The 19,880-nt window shown below is 37.9% G+C and overlaps 1 protein-coding gene across 1 annotated transcript; it reads left to right on the forward strand.

Moving 5' to 3' along the window:
• Window positions 1–14,835: 14,835 nt before the first annotated feature.
• On the forward strand, window positions 14,836–18,434 carry LOC149260134 (uncharacterized). The gene is made up of 2 exons (XM_089456817.1): window positions 14,836–16,525; window positions 16,654–18,434. The coding sequence occupies exons 1-2, from the start codon at window positions 14,836–14,838 to the stop codon at window positions 18,432–18,434; spliced, it is 3,471 nt and encodes a 1,156-aa protein (XP_089312943.1).
• Window positions 18,435–19,880: the final 1,446 nt, after the last annotated feature.

The following is a 19,880-nucleotide window of genomic DNA, read 5'->3' on the forward strand; positions in this document are numbered from 1 at the left end:
GACAGTCGACCGACCGAGCATCATACTGAATATTAAGGGAGCGACACACCAGGTAACAAATTGAAATTTCTTTGTTAAAATTGCAAGACATAAACAGAGAAGGGTTAGAGCACGACCCTCTGCCACTATGACTAATAGGGTCGAGCCGAGTGTGTTCGACAGTTCTCAATATCATGAAGATTGCATTGCAATTCTTAGAGAGATACAGTGGTTACCATTTTTAGAAAAATTTCATGGAAGTAATGAAGAGGTTACCAAACAATTTGCTTTCACCTTCAGTGGAGAAAAAGCCCTGATAGGTAACTTCTCATTCATGGTTTCAGAGGATACTATAGCCCAGTCAATAGGGATTAGTCCAGAAGGGGAGAAGTACTTTAAAACAAAGCAATTTAAAGAGAAATCGTGGACACAGTTTATGTCTAGATCCAGAGTCTCATCAGTTAATTGGAAGAAAGGTGTTCCAAGAAGTTGGTTGATGCATCCCTGGGATGAGATGGTCTATATCCTTCAAAAATTCATAACCTGCGAAGGCCGTTACAATATTGTCTATCTATACCATATTAAGTTACTGCTGCACTTGAAGAGACAATGTGTTACCAGTCTACCATATTTTCTATTACAAAGCTTAACCAAGATGTCCAAGACCATCCAGAAGTAGAAGGGAAATGAAGACAAGAGCCTATATCACTTTGGCTTAATTAAAATTCTTATTGAGCATGAATTGCAGAGAAGAGGCAAAATGTGGAAAGAGTTCTTAGCTGCTAATCAAATTAGAGATGAGGAAGACAAAGAAGAATTGCAGGAGGACTCAGGGTTCATGAAGGATATTGATGAAGAAATCCCAGTATCCAAAGCCAGCAAGGCACCTCTACCTGTGGGCAGCATAAAGACTAGGAACATCAGAAAGGAAGATGCTAAGAGCACAGAACAAGATAAAATTTTCACCACTTACTCACGAAGAACAAGGAGGACGCCAAAAGCCCAGTTACAAGAAGATCAGCTTGAATCCAATGCACCTATACAAATGGATGTTGAGAGTGGTGACCACTCACTACCAGGGCCAGGAGTTGATATAGAGGTAGAAAACAATAACAGGCAGGAAAAATGTTCACCACCTCCCATTAAGAGATAGAAGAAATTGGAGAAACAGATTGAAGAATTAAAGGAAGAGCTCATGGAGGCTAATATGCTAGAAAAAGTTATCAAGAAAGAAAATGAAATGCTCCGAGCGCAGAGTAAAGAAACTCAAAAGAAGAATGAAAAGTTAAGGGAGAGAATCAGTGAACTGGAGGCTAAGCAAACAGAGATTTGTAACTGGGCCACTAAGTGGTACAACTAGAAGAAGACCCTCAAAGAAAAATACAAAAGATTAAAGCAGGAGCTCAAGGGTCAGAAAGATACCCAGGTGAAAAAGAATGTGGACACATTACTAAAGGCAGCAGAAATCCAGGCAGGGACAGAGTTCAAGGGAAGTACTTCGGGGTTAGCATGAGGACATGCTAAGTCCTTAAGTCGGGGAGAGATGTTGGTACCATCCTATGACCTCCTTTTTCCTCCTAAAACATATCATTTGCCTACTCCTTTTTATCATATATCTCTTAGATTCCTTGAAAATTGATTAGTTAATAGTCCTATAGTTATTAAAATGCATTGAAATTGATTTAGGAGTTTCATGTTAAAGAATTAGAAGTTTTTGGTAAAATGGTTACAGGAAGTTCCAACATCCTGTAATTAGCTCATTGTTTGACATGTGGCACAACAGCTGGGCTAGAGTGAAAGGTATGGATGAAAAGTAGAATGTCCAAGCATGGACGAATACCTATCCTACAGCAGAATCGACCCTCCTACATGCACGGTCAACACAGGTCAAAACATGGCACACTGGCAACAAAGGCAGCAACAGCAGAGCATTCTCAAATTGATTTAGTTTTTGTTCCTTTTTGAAATCAGTTTAGGATGGAAACATTTTAAAAATCTCGATGTAGTAAAAGTGGCAACAGCCATATCATGTATGTACATTCGTTTTTGAAATGTGTTGTAAAAAGACATATGTAAATACAGTTCGGTGTAATGAACGATGGTTAATCGTTGTATCATTTAAAACAATCTTTTGAACTTAATATCAAGAATCCAGTTACAGTCACGACCCTTGTCTTGTTGCATTGATTTGATAACCGGTTGAACACGTATACCTCTGGAACGCGGACGGGCCCTGCGTTAAACTGGTATACTGTCCTTTTCGTTTTATTCACACTTAGGGTATTATATGGTTTGCTCAGTAGTTAAGATTGGTTTCTGATTTCAATAGTTCATATTGGTTGTTGATTTCAATCGAATGCACATGGTTTGTGTTTGTGATAATACTTGAACAGTCATCACTGAGATCGTGAAGTGTGTCCTGTAAGGGATTCGATCCCTGTGTTGTCTTTTAAAACAATGTCATGAACCTCGTTTTCATTTCAAAATCTGTTTATGATCTCTGTATATTTTTATCTTGTAGGAATATTAGTGAATGCTGGGTATTTGCTAAACAAGGGTTTTATGTATAATGTCTCTGTAAGGAGACTAAAATCTTGGTTTGCAGTGATACACAATGTTTAATTTCAGTGTTTAATTTGGCGAATGAATTTAATGACCGTATTGTAATCAGGTATATTAGCAGAGTGAACTGAGTGTTTGGATGATAGGTAACATACCCCAATCTTCCGTAAAGAAGTTCTGTGACCTCCATCATAACCACTTAGCTAATAATCCTTTATGTCTATATACTTTAGACGCATGCCTCTAAGCTTACGCATCCTGGTCGATAATAAATATGGTTTAGTCTAGTACCCTAGATAGAACACTACAAAGTTACAATCTGAAAAATTAAAAAATCCATGGCTGGTACAATTAGCTACAGGAGCCAAGAGACGGGTCTTGGCAAAAATAAATAATTGCTCTTTAACCGTAGCAGGACAGCCAATAGTAGTAGATCTGAATGTACTACCGTTGGGTTCATATGACATCCTGATTGGGATGGATTGGCTAGAGAAACACTGGTCATTAGTAAACTGCAAGACTAAAACCATCTACTATAAAGATGACCTTGGGGAGCAGCAGCCTCATGGAAAATTTTAGGGGCTAATGTTCGCCCAGTGGGCTAATTTTCCATGATTTTTCCACAAAAAAGATTAGCCAATTTCCAATGTTTATAAAAGACGATTCGCCCAAATTTTAGAATATAAAATTATTTTACCTTAAAAATCGCCAAAATTATATAGATACTATATACAAAATAATTATAAATTTGAATAAGTTTATAAATATATCAATAAACATTTTATAGTTTTCATATTAAGGATTAGTGAGATTCGCCAATGTTTTTAAACTTCAAGAAAATTTTCCATCCTTAAAATTTTCCTTGGCAGCAGGAACTGCAAGGGATCAAGCACCCCGTGCAGATCTGACCCATTATGGCATCCCAGCTAGCTAAATGCATCAAAAAGAAATGTCAGATCTATGCCATTCAGGTGGGCTATGCAAATCAGAAGGATAAAACAGCTACGCTGGACAATATTCCTGTAGTACAAGAATTCGTAGATGTTTTTCCAGAAGAGATACCGGGGTTGCCACCTAAAAGAGATGTAGACTTTACCATCGAATTAACCCCGGGGGTAGCACCAGTGTCGCGGGCACCTTACAGAATGGGCGTACCAGAATTAACAGAATTAAAAATGCAACTGCAAGAGCTGCTAGAAAAAAATTACATTCGCCCTAGTGTGTCACCATGGAGAGCCCCAGTGTTATTTGTCAAAAAGAAAGATGGAACTCTTCGGATGTGTATAGACTATCGTCAGCTAAATAAGCTCACGATCAAAAATAAATATCCTTTACCTCGGATTTATGAACTTTTCGATCAAGTGAAGGGGGCAATAGTGTTCTCTAAGATCGATTTGTGATCCGGTTATCACCAGATTAGAATCAAAGAGGAAGATATCGCTAAGACAGCTTTCAGAACACGGTATGGGCATTACGAGTTTGTGGTGTTACCTTTTGGTTTGACCAATGCACCTGCTACCTTTATGTGTTTGATGAACAGTGTGTTTCACAGGTTCTTGGATAAATTTGTGTTGATATTTATTGATGATATAATGATTTATTCCCGATCGAGGGAGGAGCATGAGGAACAGCTTAGAGTGGTACTACAAACTCTGTGGGAACATCAGTTATATGCTAAGTTTAGTAAGTGTGATTTCTTCAGTGAAGAAATACAATACTTAGGCCATATAATCACCAAAGAGGGGATTGCAGTAGACCCTGAAAAAATAAGGACTATAATAGAATGGCCCATACCAAAGGATGTGGCAGATATTAGGTCCTTTATGGGGCTAGCTGGCTATTATAGAAGATTCGTGGAGGGTTTTTCAAGGGTATCATACCCTATCACCTCCTTACAAAAGAAAGGGAAGGTATTCAAATGGACCCTGGAGTGTCAGCGGAGCTTTGAGCAGCTTAAACGTTTACTCACCACCGCACCCATTTTGAGTATAGCTGATCCTAACAAGGATTACGTGGTATGTACTGACGCAAGTAAGGAGGGTGTGGGCGGAGTATTGATGCAGGAAGGAAGAGTAATTGCATACGAATCAAGAAAGCTAAAGGAACATGAGCAGAAATACTCTGCCTACGACTTGGAGTTGGCAGCTGTTATACACGCACTGAAGATGTGGCGACATTATCTCTTGGGAAGGAAATTTCTGTTGTAAACAGACCATCACAGCCTAGCAAACTATTTCAGCCAACCCAACTTAAATACGAGGCAAGCCCGTTGGTCATATTTTCTAAGTGGATTCGATTTTGAAATTAAACACTTAAAAGGGAAGGAGAACTGTGTAGCTGATGCGTTGAGTCGAAAGGTGCAGTGCTTGTGCAAAATTTCGATCAGTAAATGGCAGAATACCTTATTTGAAAAGATAAAAATAGCAGTTGATCAAGATGCTGAATATCAGCAAATTAAACAGCAGGTACAACAACTTTCTAGCAGGGAAACACAGCAGGGATATGAATTAGATGATGCTGGAATGTTGTACTTTAATAAGAGGTTGTATATACCTAACAAAGATGGTCTTAGAAATCTGATTCTAGATGAATTTCACATCAGCCACTATACCGGGCACCCAGGATATCAAAAAATGGCCACTGCACTTCGAAAGGAATACTACTGGCCAGGAATGAAAAAGAATGTAGCTGAATACTTGGCATGGTGCTTGGAGTGTCAACAGATTAAGGCAAAGCATTTACATCCAGCAGGTCTGCTGCAACCCCTACCTATTCCAGAATGGAAATGGGAAACTATTTCCATGGATTTTATAACCGGGTTACCTCGGACGAGGAAAAACAATCATTCCATTATGGTAGTGGTAGATAAACTGATTAAGGCAGCACACTTCATACCTGTGCAGTCCACGTATAAGGCTGTACAAATTGCTCATATTTTCATGAAAAATGTGTTCAAACTGCATGGACTTCCGAAGATAATAATATATGATCGTGATGTAAAGTTCACATCAACTTTTTGGAGAACATTGTTTGCTGAACTGGGAACACAGCTGAACTTCAGCACAACCTATCATCCCCAGAACGATGGCCAAACGGAACGAGTGAACCAGGTGGTGGAGGACATGTTGAGAGCATGTGTAATGCTGAAACCAACTCAATGGGAGGAATATCTCCACCTGGTTGAATTCACATATAATAATCGATATAGCTGAGTCCCTTTGAGATCTTGTATGGGCAGAAATGCCGCACACCCTCAAGATGGGGTGGACCTAAGGATAGATTAAGATTTAGCCCAGAAATGCTCAAGGAAATGGAAGACATGGTGAAAAAGGTGCGTACCAATTTAAAGGTTGCCCAGGACAGACAAAAACGTTTTGCAGACCGAAAAAGAAGATTCAAAGAATTTCAGGTCGGAGACCATGTTTTTGTAAGAATTCAAGCCAGAAGGAGTACATTGCAGTGGAGTGGGTGTGCCAAACTTGCTCCTCGCTATTTTGGACCTTTTCAAATCTTGGCAAGAGTGGGGCCGGTAGCTTACCAACTCACCCTGCCAAGTCATATTAAGATCCACAATGTTTTCCACGTTTCTATACTAAAAAAATACGTCTACGATCCTAAACATGTGATCAAATGGCAGGATGTTCGGGTAAGAATTAATCTAGTTGTTCTAGCTAAGCTTTGATCTCAGACAGAAAGTAACTAAAACTGTTTTTGGTTGCAGGTCGAGCCGGAAGGCGAGGTTCTAGTCGAACCACTGAGCATCCTCGACCAAAGAGAAGTGCGGCTGCAGAAGCGGGTCTTTACCCAAGATAAAGTGCAGTGGCAGCACTATGGACCTGATGAGGCCACTTGGGAGGATGAGGAACTCCTTAAAAAAGCTTACGCGAACTTGTTTAGGGGAAACAGACATCGGGACGATGTCCAATCACAGGAGGGGGAGATGTGATGACCCCGAAAAATGTAAATGTGGAATTTTACTGTGGTAAAAGATAGAGTGGAAGTTTGTTGTCTTTTATTTTACAAAAAAAAAACAAAACTCTAATTATATTATCTTATTGAGAAATTTAAATATATTTCTTGGAATGCTGGCAGCCTCTAAAAGGAGGATTTTAAAGAAAGAAAAATCAGTTATGAAAACTGATTGAAACCACCCTCCCAAACGGGGAAAAGTCCTGGGGAGTGGGAGGAGGAATTCTGTGCTGTTGGGACAGACAGAAGGATTTCCAAGAAAGGAAAAAAAAAGAAAACACAAGAAACTGGTTAAGTCTGGTAAGGACCAGATAACCAGGCACAAGGTGCATGTATCTTGTTGAGGGCTGTAGGCCTGCAAGATAGCTCGGGGGGAGAATCCAGTCTTAGAGATGGATCTCAAGGTTGGGTGGTTAAGAGCGAATTCGGAATGCAGGTGAATTTACTGAAGTGCCTATTTACAACATTGGCGAACCAGGTACGAGCTCATATTGCAGAGAAATTAATTCAGTAGTGAATGCTGACTACACAGTGGGTTTTACAGTAGTCGACAAATAGACTATGTATTCCATATCTTTCGTTATTATCATGCTGTTTAATATAGTTAAATCAGGCGAATAGATCTACTTTAAATGACAGAATATTTATTTGATAGACAATTATAAAGGAATAACCAGTGCGTTAGGGGTAGCTCCCAAAATAAAGAAAGCACATAATAGGTTAAGCGGTCCAGAACACCGTAGTGTGTAAACAAGCTGTTAATATGCCAAGAACAAGCGACGGAAACATTTCAAGTTCCTGTGCAAGGAATGCCCAGACTGTAAAATCTTTCCCATTGAACTCCGACAGAAGTACGCCAAACGAACCATTAGAAAACATGTGACTGTCGAATCTCAGAGTTCAGTACATTAATAAAAAAAAACTGTGATTGCAAGAGGAAAAGTGAAACCATACGACAGACCATATACAAAACTGCCACCGTTAAGAGTATTGCTACAAGCTTATAAATAACGGAGAAAAAAACAAACGCAGATAACCGAAAACAGCATCAATAAGTAACATGTTAAGGTTATTACAATCTCGGAAGGTATGCAACCGTGACTGTGAACACGGCTGCGTGGAAAACCTCCGGAGTAACCGCACAAACAGCAACAATACGCATGAGCATGCCCCAAAGTAACACCCTAAACTGGTTATAACCCAACTCTACAACTGATAATGAAACATTGCGCTACTGCATGACGGGAATCAACTATAGCATAGTTAAACAGAGCCGCTAACATTATTGAAAACAAATCTGTTAACATATATAAGTAAATTCGAAAAGCCATGCCGTCACAGGGACGGACAAAGCCCTTAACCATATCAGGAGGACGAACGATAACATTAATGAACAAACCGCAACCGACCCAGAAGGGGCTCGGGTAAAATAACAACACAGAACGCAAAAGAATAGAGTGAAGTTCTGGTAATATAAACTTTGGGGAACATATTTATATATTCGAAAAAAAATATGTATTCATTGTCCAGATTGTATAACGTTAACCAACAAGGTCCGGCATAGCGGCCAGCTTAACAATAGTCTGCACATTTATATATACACAGAGGCATTAAAGCCTAAAATCACAAGAAGGCAAGATTGCCCGAACCGAAACAATAGCCGAACGAGACTTAGACGCAGAAGATCTGCCTGTAGTTCATATATCAACAGAGCAGGTCGAGGACATAAAACCCTGAGAATAAGAAATACATGCAAGCCGTGAGGATCTCCTCAGGAAATACCTCGACTGGTTCGTAACGAGAGGAAACAACACATTAGGAAATAGACAGTAATATTCACAAGTTCTTTGATACATCATGGTCGAAGAAACCATAGAACCCTCGCACCCGGTAATAAGGGTCGACCTCTTACCTGGAAGGTGCCGAGAGAGCCGAGGCGCCGGTGCTATCATTCTGCCATCGGTAAAGGGGCTCGTAGCAAGCTCCATCTGCACACACTTCCACAGCAAAAAGAAACCCACATTCAGTATGAGCTTCCAAACAGTAAGCATCCATAACTCTGAGCGCAAACAACAGAGATGAAAGGCGGAAGAACACTCAAAGTAAACGAGAAATGAATTACCTGTGCAAGCCTTCGATGGGGCAAACCCACGGCCTCGGTGCTGTCAACAGAGTTCAGGGGCGGCACTGGTGTAGTTGAACCGATGCCTGAATAACCCGAGAGGAGTCGAGAGGCCTTCTTGAAACAAATGAACCCCAGGCCCGTTCTCATGGGTTTATGTATAAACCCAGAACCCTTAAACTTCCTCCAGCCCTCTGATCTGAAGAATAGATCACCGTCGTTGATGCAACGTGGGAAGCCGGAGTGGGAAGGCTGAGAGGGCGGAAACCGATGTGTCACATGGCCAAGCGGGTGAGCCATGCCACCTGCCGAAACGCGAACAAAGGATATAAATGCTGCCAACAACTCAACGCCGGCAGAAGCTGCGGGTAGGACCAAAACATTTCCGTTTTCCATTTCAATACACATCACCGTACAGTCAAGTCAATGAGCCGTATGGACGAATAACATTCAACATAGGTCCAAACCATTATCAACTTATAATAGTGGTGCATATAAATTAACGCGCAGTAAGTTATGGGGGGGTTGTTATGTTTATGACAAAGTTACCATTTGTTTCATGTAATTTTTTTTTTATGCACATATATATATAGGGTGTGACACATAAATTCATGTGTATGAAAATAATTAGTATGAGATATCAAAATTGAATATTTTTTAAATCAGACTTTTTATTAGAATTAGTATTGCAGATTAAGGATCTTAACTAGAGTTTTTTGGTGAACAATTTATTTCCCTAGCTCACTAGTTTGTGACATTTATGAAATAATTGTATTTAATCTAATAGTTGCATTTATGAAATAGTTATATCTAGTGTAATAGTCACATGGAAACTAATCTTTAGAAGTTACAGGTTCTCCATAAATTCATGTTTCAGTTAAAAGAAATTAGTACTATGGATTTAACTTTATATAATTTATAATTTATGAAGTAATGAACTTTATATAATTTAGTTTTCACTGTCTCCAAAACATGCGTTTGGAAAATAATTTATTTAGGTTTTACTGTTTCCAAAATGTGAATGCATGTTGTTGTGTTACTCATTTTTCTTATGTTTAGCTAGAGTTTTTCCTAATCATTCATGACATCCACATAAAATAAAATCTCATCATACCACTAATGAGAATCAAACTTGGCTTGATATGGTCTTAATCATTCCTCCCATCCACCTAATGTAAACCCAATCAATGAAGGCTAATAATTTTCCACATATTTATGCTTATGCTTAGATATTTATAACACTAATATATGAAATTTTCTTATGAATTATGTTATTATTAGTATTATTATTATTATTATATATATATATATAATTTTAATTTTAATTTTAATATATAATTTAGATTATTATTTTTTAATTTATGTTTTCTTATTTTATTTTATATATTAAATTTTAATAATTACCAAATAGTTAATATTTTTATCAACTAATGTAATAAAAGTTTGAATAACTTAAAATATAGTGATTTTGTTAGTTAATTATATTATTTATAGTTCATTTTCATTTATTGATACCTCAGATGAATGTTATCCATTCAAAAATGGTTATTGATTTCTCACATGAAAATGCAACATGTCATTCATGCTTTTTATTTTTATTTTTGAAAGACAGTTAAATTTAAATTCAATATATTATTATTATTATGTGATATTAAATAATTTATATTTATTATGTTTATGAAAAATTGATATATTTATTATTTTAGAAGGTCAAATTATTATTACATGAATATGGTGGTATATTTTGAATAATTGCATGGTAATGTATTTTTTTAGGAAGAAAGCTCCCTACTTTTCACTCCTTTGCACTATCAAATCCAATGTTAGACTATTGAAAGTTCTTCCCGCGTTAGATCCCACTACTTTTGCTATTAATTGAATCTTGATTTGTGCATCCGTTCAACTTGTTGATATTTATTATATCCCATGAACATATTTCAGATACTTCATTGGTAAGGTATTCATCCCTTCCACTTGTTAAAGTTCTTCAACAAGCCCCTTGACTCAACCCTTCTCCATCTTTTGAATCTTGTTTCCTTATTTACATTCTAGGTTCATCCAACTGTCAATTGGCGATAGGATTTTTGTTTTACAAAAGAGGATTTTTTCTCACTAGTAGTTGTAGTTACTGGAGTTACGATTTTATTCCCCACTCTCAAATATTTTGAAGTCCATAGAAAAGTTGAAGAAACTAGAGTGGATCGTGGTCCAAGGCATTGGGATGTGATGTGAAAAACCATTTATTTGTTTTTTAAACCATTTATCTAAATAAAATTTTGTGTTATGCGAAAACACTTTCTTTCTTTTAAAAATTTTCCTATTCTTGAAGTTGTATTACTTTTCTTTTGCAAGTAGACTTTGCCGGTAAGGAATTCGATGAGGAATGAGAGTGGCTAACTCCACTTCTCTTCCTCTCTATTTCTCATATATAGTTGACTAACTGTTAGAACCATTATGGCTATTCCTTTCCCAAAATCTACATTTATTTCCACTACACATCTAACGAACCCCTAGCTCGTGTCCTTCATTAAACACATTAGATGGTCACCATTAATAGTAAAATATATTTCTTTTTTCTTGCTCCAGTTCATTATGGAGATAATGATGGGGCTTGTAGTTAGATCACAACAAGGTAACTACCAACAATGATGAATCCCAATGTAGACATGATAAACAAAAGTCAAAGTACGATGAGTTTTTATTATTATTAAGATCTACTCTATCTGTGTCTATAATTAATCTATCTCAAATCCCAAAAAAGATTATTCATACACCTCAATCTAGCTTCCCCTTGTCTTATTCTAGCTTGCACATTAACACTCCTTGCACAAATTTAAACTATGAGGCATAAGGTAGTTGTTGCATATAGAAGCATTTAGATATCATAAGAAAAGCGTGGTACTCTATTGTAATTTTCTCTACAAACGTGATGGAAAGTGTGCCCTTAATTTTGGCATTTTGATTGTTAATGAAGCATCAGCTAAATGAAAATCTATAGTCTTCTATACAAGATCAAGAAATATATCCTCAATAGAAAACACCATAGAGCAAGAAATGTTCGTCAATTCCATAGTTGCTACCAACTCTCTCTCAATGTTAGAGTGTTTTTCTCAATAGATTTGTTTTTGTATCTCTTGAGGTGATGAAACCCATCATTGTTGCATATAGGAGCATTTAGATTTGATAAGAAAAGTGTGATACTCTATCATAATTTTCTCTACAAATGTGATGGAAAGTGTGCCTTGAATGTTGGCAATTTCATGGTTAATGTAGTATAGGCTAAATGAAAAATTACATTCTTTTATACAAGATCAAGAAAGGTATGCCCATAGCCAACACCATAGAGAAAGATATGTTTGCCAATTCCACAACTACTAACAAATCTCTCTCGGTGCTAGAGTTTTCTCAATAGCCTTGTTTCTAAGGCTCTTGAAGTGATGAAAGCCATTGCACTATATATTTTTTACTATATGCACAAAGAACAAAATCAACAAACTTCATATCAAAGACTAAAATATAAATCATTTCCTTTTAAAACACTCATAAATATGCACATATGTTCACCCAAACTAGAATATTTGTATACGAGCAAACACTTTTGCACCTCCAAAATATTTATATGAATCTTTCTCCTGGTTAATTCTTCACATAAGCATCCTAATCAATTATTTAAAAATTATAATAATATTTTTATTTAATTTTTGAATTTTTGTATTTTTATAATTTAAATGGTTTTAATAGTTAAGAACATGTATTTTTTTATTTATTTATAAGGTCACAGGTTTAAATTATAGAGAGAAAATGAAAACTAGTGATAGATAAACAAAATGATCTGGTAAGCAAATTTTATGTTTACTTAATCATATTATTATTATTATTATTATTATTATGATGATGATGATGATGATGATTATTATCATTATTATTATTATTATTATGATTATCATTATCATCCAAAATATAATTTGTCAAAATATATTATGCTATAAAAATGATATAAATTTCTCCTTCAAATACTTAAATTATACTAAATTCACAATCAAAATAAATCTACTATATATATAAATTAATTATTTTTTATAATATGTAATGACAACAAATATGAAATTGATCTAAATTACAAATAAAATAAGGTTAGAAATCAAGGATATACTTGCACACTTCACCTCCTTATTCCTTATTGGGTAAAAACCAAAGGCATGAATGCTTTGTCACCTAAAGAGATATACTCAAGAGGGTTGTGAAAATTAGGAAGAATTATGGTAGTATGAAAATAATTTCCAAGACTTTCAAATATATCAATTTGGTGTATTTATTTATTGAATATTGTTAGGATAACAAGAAGTCTAGTGGGGGAGGACGTAAGAGCTTCACTGATTAATATCAGTAGACACATTGCTATGCCAGGCAGAAAAGGTTGTTGTAGGTGGATGGAACACTAGGCACATTTTCTTAAATCTTTTAATGAAGGGGTAACACATTCATGTTACTTATATCCAAACATTAGGATTCCTTGGAAACATTAGATATATTCGCAAATCTAAACTAGTGACTTATCTCATAAAATGTGAAAGTTACCTTCATATAAATTGAGATGTGACTAGACATGTTACACCACTTGGTCATGTTTTTGGCGCACATGGGTGTCGATGGATGGAATGAAGAGGAAACCTTGGTGGGATTTAGATGAATTAGTAGATGATATGACATAGAAATTCATAACAACATAGCTAGATAAGATGAGTAAGCATGATTGAGATGACTTGGGTGCAAAATTAAGACAGGTAGAATGAATTAATAGATGATTGGCTTGACGTGAACTTGTTTCCACACTACATTTTGGGGATTTCCAAGTGCATGAGAAGATCAATATAAGTCAATGGACTCAACTTTGATCTAAGGAATGGAACTAAGAGTTATCATGTTTTTTATAGTAGAAAAGTTCATGGTTAGATATTGTATATTAAATCACAATGGATAAATGATCAAGAGACAAAACATAACTTGTAAGTGTCATTTTTTAGATGCTTCAAGGATTGGATGACCAATTAGCTAGATTCTTGTCCTTATAGTTATCATCAATAAATGAATCACAAATAGATTGATCATGTTCGTCTATTATACTTGTAACATTCCTTATATAATTAAGAGCTAAAGATTTTATATTTTTCCATGTCTATACATGGGTTTGATGGTTGTCTCATGTATAATGGATGTGTTTGATGGTTGTCTCATGTATAATGGATGTTACTACTATTATTTTGACTATGTTTTGAAATGGACTAAATATAAGTTTTAATAGGATGTTAAAGATTGTGATGGAGCATATATTTAAGTATTAATTATTGGATGATATAAGTTGCATAAGACTCGATATTACATCTAACTAATGTATCTTAAAGCAAAGTTATGAGATCAAAAGTGACTAAATCTAAAATAACAATTTTTTTTTAAGAAAAACACTCTTATAATATAAACTTAGAAAAACAGTATTATACTATAAAATTAGAAAAATGCTCATAGTAGAATTCCCTCAAACTAATTATTTGTTATATATATATAAATAATGTTTTTATAATAATATTAATAAAATTATTTTTAAAATATAAAATATTAAATTTAAAATAATAATAAAATAAAATAGTTATTTAAAAAAATATATATTTATAATGTTTATTTTCTTTTAAAATATAAATTCAAAAAGATGACAACTCATTATTGCTATGAAAATGATTTTTCAGTGTATTAAAAAAACCAACAAAAACATATAAAAAGATGCGTTTATTGATATAACATATTAAACAATGTTTTTATCTTATAAATCTTTCCCAATGTTTTTATAAATATCTTAGTCCTTTCTTAATACTGAATGAATCAGTATGCCAATAAAAAACTAGTTCATGATATGTTAGTAAATTAAACTATTTTGAAGGCTTTTGACTAATGGGTATCTTTAATTTTTTTAAATTAAAATGCATCCGACACCAATTGAAAAAGACGAAAGTATATTAAACTTTTTTTCAATCCTTTTGACTAATGTGTTTCTTTGATTTTTAAAACTAAACTGAATCCGACATCATTGAAAATTAGCCCAAGATACTCATGATGTAAATAAAATTCAACTGACAGCGATGGAGAGAAGAATTTCATTGTGATATTTAAAAAATAAAAATGTCACGGCATATTGAAAGGGTCATATGCTTATGAACAATGGAAGAAAGGAATATGAGGATGTGCGGGGAAAACAGCGCGCAGAGGTGAGTGCTCCTAGGGTTCCTTCCCTGCACCATTTGATTCTTCCATCAGCACTGGCAGCACACCAACCTCGATTCGAGGTTCTCATCCACAGAGGCCGGGCTCTGGCCCGACAGATGACAGAAGGGGGGTCCATGGGGACCCCATCTTACAGGAACGCAGTCATGCAAAAGAACAAAACTGCTGAAGGTTTCAAGATCTCAGGTTATGAAGCCCGAAAAGACAGTTCTGGTACTACCATTGGAATGGCAGCCCAGGGGCAGAAAGATCCAAATCATGGATCAGAAACGCCAGAACAGGACAGCAACAAAAAGAAAAAGCACGTGAACAAATCTGTAGCAGGAAAGAGCAGCTCAGTTCCAATCCTCGAACCGTCAGACGAAGATAAGGACCACAGAGAAGAAAAACGAACTGCAGAAAAGGAGGATAATGCGGAAGCCCCCAACCTCAGCTCCAAAAATAACCTGCAAGGTAACTGCAAACCAAAAAAGAAGGAAGCTCTCCCAGTGGTCTTCTCAGACCCAAATATCCAGGTCTACAGAGACCACATGATGGAGCATGCAATCATATGCAAGTTTATGGGCCTGTGGCCAACAGAACGAGCTCTCTGCATTTGGATCAAGCAACATTGGAGACCAAAAGGTGATGTCAAACTCCATCTTGGAGCCAAAGGCTTTTTCACTGTTGTTTTTTCTAACCTAGAAGATAAGGATAGGATCTTTGATGGAGGACCGTACTTTCTTTCCTCCGCAGGCCTCTACATGAGGCCCTGGAAAGCAAACTTTGTGCCTGAAAAAGAAACTTTCACCCGAGTCCCCGTTTGGATCCGGCTTTTCTCCTTACCTATAGACTACTGGGGTCTAGCAACCCTCAAGAGCATCGGAGACCGCCTCGGCACCTTCATAAAAGCCTCAGAGGCAACCATGCAAAGGAAGTACACCTCTTGTGCTAGGATCTGCGTTGAAATAGATGTCTCAGGCACCTTGCATGAAGGACTATGGCTGGGGTTCAGAGATGAAGATTATTTCCAAGCCATCGACTACAAACAGATCCCTTTCCGATGCAGGAAATGTCACGAACACGGCCACCTGATCAGGGAATGTCCATTAAACAAACCAGTAGAAGAGGCCAAATCTGAGCAGCCAGCAAAGGACCAAGAGGTCTTCAAAAAGCCAAAACCTCGCCAAAGGGCATTCAGGAAAAGAAATAACAAGGCAGCAACGGATCCCAGCAGAACCCTCAATCCGTTCATCATTTTAGATTCAGAAGCAGACTCAGAAGGCAACCAAAAAGAAACTACGCTTCCGGAAGCTCCCCAACAAAATAATACCGACCATGGAACCACGGATGCTGAGGAGCTCACTGAAAACACAGAAACTCAAACCGAGGAAGCAACAAAAGACAGAGATGAAGACATAGACATGCTAACAAGTGACGGGGGAAGTGAAGACCTGGAACTCAACGAAGTTTTAGAAAAAGAAGGAGTAAATCTGCCAGCTATGGAAAAGCAATGGAAAACCCAAGGGCTGGACAACATCCCCGAGGAAGAAATCAGAAAAATCAGAGATCTCTTCATTGCAAAACAACAAGCAGCCTTAGACAAGCAAAAGAAACGATTGGGAATCATGAAAGGCACAGGTAACCATCCTAAAACTCTGTTTATTCACTCATTAGGACGCAAACAGAATAAAAGAAGAGGAAGAAGGACAAACGGAGAGGTCCTCCATGATTTGGGTATTTTCTTGATCAATTCAGGGAAAATGAAGGACTTGCATTCCTTCCTATCCCCCCAATAACCTCCTCGTTTCCAATGAAAATCACCTCCTGGAATGTAAGAGGGCTCAACAGCCTCAACAAGCAACGACTTCTCAAAAGGAAGTTACAACAGGAAAAGCCAGACATCATGTTCATTCAAGAAACAAAATGCACCTCTGCTCAGCTAGAGATCATATCCAGGAAGCTAGGAAACTCTATCAAATACATAGACATTGCAAGCCAAGGATGGGAAGGAGGCATCGCAACTCTTTGGGATTCCAGAACCATCGAAATCACCTCTATGGAAGCTACCAGATCATACATTGCTACAGAATTTCAACTAACAGGTAACTCTGAAACTTACCTCTGTATAAATGTATATGGACCACAACGCTTAGAAGATAAAGTTTCATTCCTGAGCATGTTAACAAAATTAAAGCAGAGATACCAGCATTCCAAGATAATTATGGGAGGGGATTTCAATATGATTACTACCCTTCTGGAAAAAAAAGGAGGTCTCAGACGTCTCAATAAAGACTCAGAGCTCTTTGTCGACTTCATGGATGCGGCCAAGCTCGTTGACATCCCTCCTAACAGTGGGCTATACACTTGGAACAACCGAAGAGGAGTGCACATGATAGCCTCTCGCCTTGACCGTTTTTTGATTTCAGAAAACATTTTACTGGAAGGAACAACAGTCGCCTCTGACATTCTCCCCAGTGGGGGATCAGACCACTGGCCCATTGCCCTGGAAGCTGCGTTCCTTGAGACCCCCAAAAACAGACCCTTTAGGTTTGAGAAATTCTGGCTCACTCACCCAAATTTCCAGGAATTGGTAAAAAAATGGTGGGAAGAGCCCAGGGCTATCAGAGGGACCAAAATGTTTAAACTTCAGTCCAAACTGAAGTTCATCAAACTCAAAATAAAGGAATGGAATACAACCGAATTTGGCAATATCTTCAAGGATAAACATAATATAGAGGACCAACTAAGTGAAATTCACAAGGATTGGGCCTCAGGGATTAACAAAGAAAACTCCATTGAACAGGAAAGGACTCTAATGCAGAAATGGCATCTCCGTTGCCAACAGGAAGAAATCCTTTGGAAGCAAAAATCCCGCATCCAATGGTTAAAGGAGGGAGAGCGAAACACAAAATTCTTCCATAGATCGACAATGGATTATAGGGGAGCAAACAAAATCCTCAAGCTCACCAATGCTGCTGGAGAAGTCACTCAGAATCACAATGAGATCTCATCTCTCCTTACCACCCACTTCAAGCAAATTGCTCAGGAATCTCAAGAAGATCGAGTGGAAGCATGTGAGGAAATAGCGCAGGCCATTCCCCAACTCATTACTCCAGCACAGAATGCCTCTCTGTTAAGAAAGGTATCAATGGAGGAGGTGGAGGAAGCAGTTCAAGACATGCCAAATGATAAAGCCCCTGGCCCAGATGGTTTTACAATAAATTTCTACAAAGCATGTTGGCAAACTGTCAAAACTGAGATTTGGGAAGTTGTTGAAGACTCAAGGCGCTCTGGCTCAATTCTCAAAGGCCTGAACTCCACCTTCCTAGCCCTGATCCCCAAAGAGGAGGAAGCCCGAACTCCTGAAAAGTTCCGCCCCATAGCTCTGTGCAACGTGATTTATAAAATCATCTCTAAGGTCATCGCCAACAGACTTAAAGCTATCCTCCCTAATATCATCTCGGAGGAACAGTCGGGCTTCGTGGAAGGTAGACAGATCCTGGACAACATCCTCCTGGCACAGGAGATGATTCACACTCTTCAGTAAAAAAAAATCCCTGGAATGATGATCCAATTAGACCTTTCAAAAGCTTTCGACAAAGTTAATTGGAATTATCTGGAGGCCACTTTAAAGGCCTTTGGTTTTGACAACAGGTGGACCAACTGGATCCTCTCTCTCATCAAGTCAACAAATTTCTCTATTCTGGTTAATGGATCCCCCTCAGCAACCTTCTCGCCCTCTCGCGGCATAAGGAAAGGTGACCCCTTATCCCCCTTCCTCTTCGTGATTCTCATGGAAGGGCTTAGCAGATATATTCACAAAGCCAAAACAGAAGGAAGCATTAAAGGTTTGCGCCCTTTCCCTTCCACCCTTGCAACTACTCATCAGCAGTTTGCCGATGATACTATGCTTCATTGCTCTCCCACAGTCAAAGAGGCCAAGGCTGTCAAAGCTATTCTCTCTCTTTTCAGCAGAGCATCAGGTATGGAAGTCAACCATTCTAAATCAACTATCTTTTTCTTTAACACTCATGTTTCAATTCAGAACCATCTCACGGGCATCCTAGGATTTCGCAAAGGCTCACTCCCCTCGAAGTATCTGGGAGCTCCGCTCACCACCAAGCCATGGCAAAAGACCCACTGGGAAAAGCTCATAGCAAACCTGGAAAAAAGGAGCAAACATTGGACCCACAGGGCCCTAAACTTTGCGGGGCGATTAGTTTTAACTAAAGCTATCCTCCAGGCTATCCCTCAATACATGCTCTCTATCCTCCCGGCACCTAAAGCCATCCTGCAGCAAATCCGATCCATCCAAAGATCCTTCCTCTGGAGTGGCAGCACAGAAAAAAGGAAATGGGCACTCGTAGCATGGGATAAGCTCTGTCAATCGAAAAGGGCAGGAGGATTAAACCTAATAGATCCTGATATCAGCAACAAAACAGGAGGTGCCAAGTTGTGGTGGCGATGGCTCAGAGAGACCAGCCTCCCCTGGGCCCGACACTGGAAGGAGAAATACACCCCCAACTGCAGGGACCAGGACCTCATCAGACTCCAGGAGTTGCCAGAAGGATCTCCAATCTGGAACCTCGCTAAAAGAAACCGAAGCATCATTCAGGACCACAGTTTCTGGGAGATCCGTAATGGGGAATCAGCCTTCTTTTGGGAAGATGCATGGCAACAGCACCCAAAGCTTGAAAACCCAGACCTTGAAAATTACAAATTACACTGTCAAAGCAGGGGACTTTTCACAGTACATCAATATTGGATCCCCAATGGTCTCGACCAAACCTGGCGTGAATGGACTCTTCCAGACACAGGAAACCCCAACGAGGAACACAACAGAATTCATGATCTGATCCAAGTTATACATCAAAGAAAAATCAGGAAAACCGCAGAGGCAGACAAGCTGAGATGGGGTATGAAGGGTAATGTAAACTTCACTCTAAAAGAGGCAAGAGAACAATTAGAACACACAGAGCAGGGGGAGCCAGCC

This window comes from Pinus tabuliformis, chromosome 6, assembly GCF_031772625.1.
Source record: "Pinus tabuliformis cultivar Carrire ecotype Pingquan chromosome 6, CPIR1, whole genome shotgun sequence".
NCBI classification, from domain to species: domain Eukaryota; kingdom Viridiplantae; phylum Streptophyta; class Pinopsida; order Pinales; family Pinaceae; genus Pinus; species Pinus tabuliformis.

Bases quoted from the DNA above. Each gene is read 5' to 3' on its own strand.
- LOC149260134 (XM_089456817.1), top strand. From the start codon at position 14,836: ATGAACAATGGAAGAAAGGAATATGAGGATGTGCGGGGAAAACAGCGC. The intron at 16,526-16,653 runs GTAACCATCCTA...GGGAAAATGAAG, and splicing joins GGGAATCATGAAAGGCACAG to GACTTGCATTCCTTCCTATC.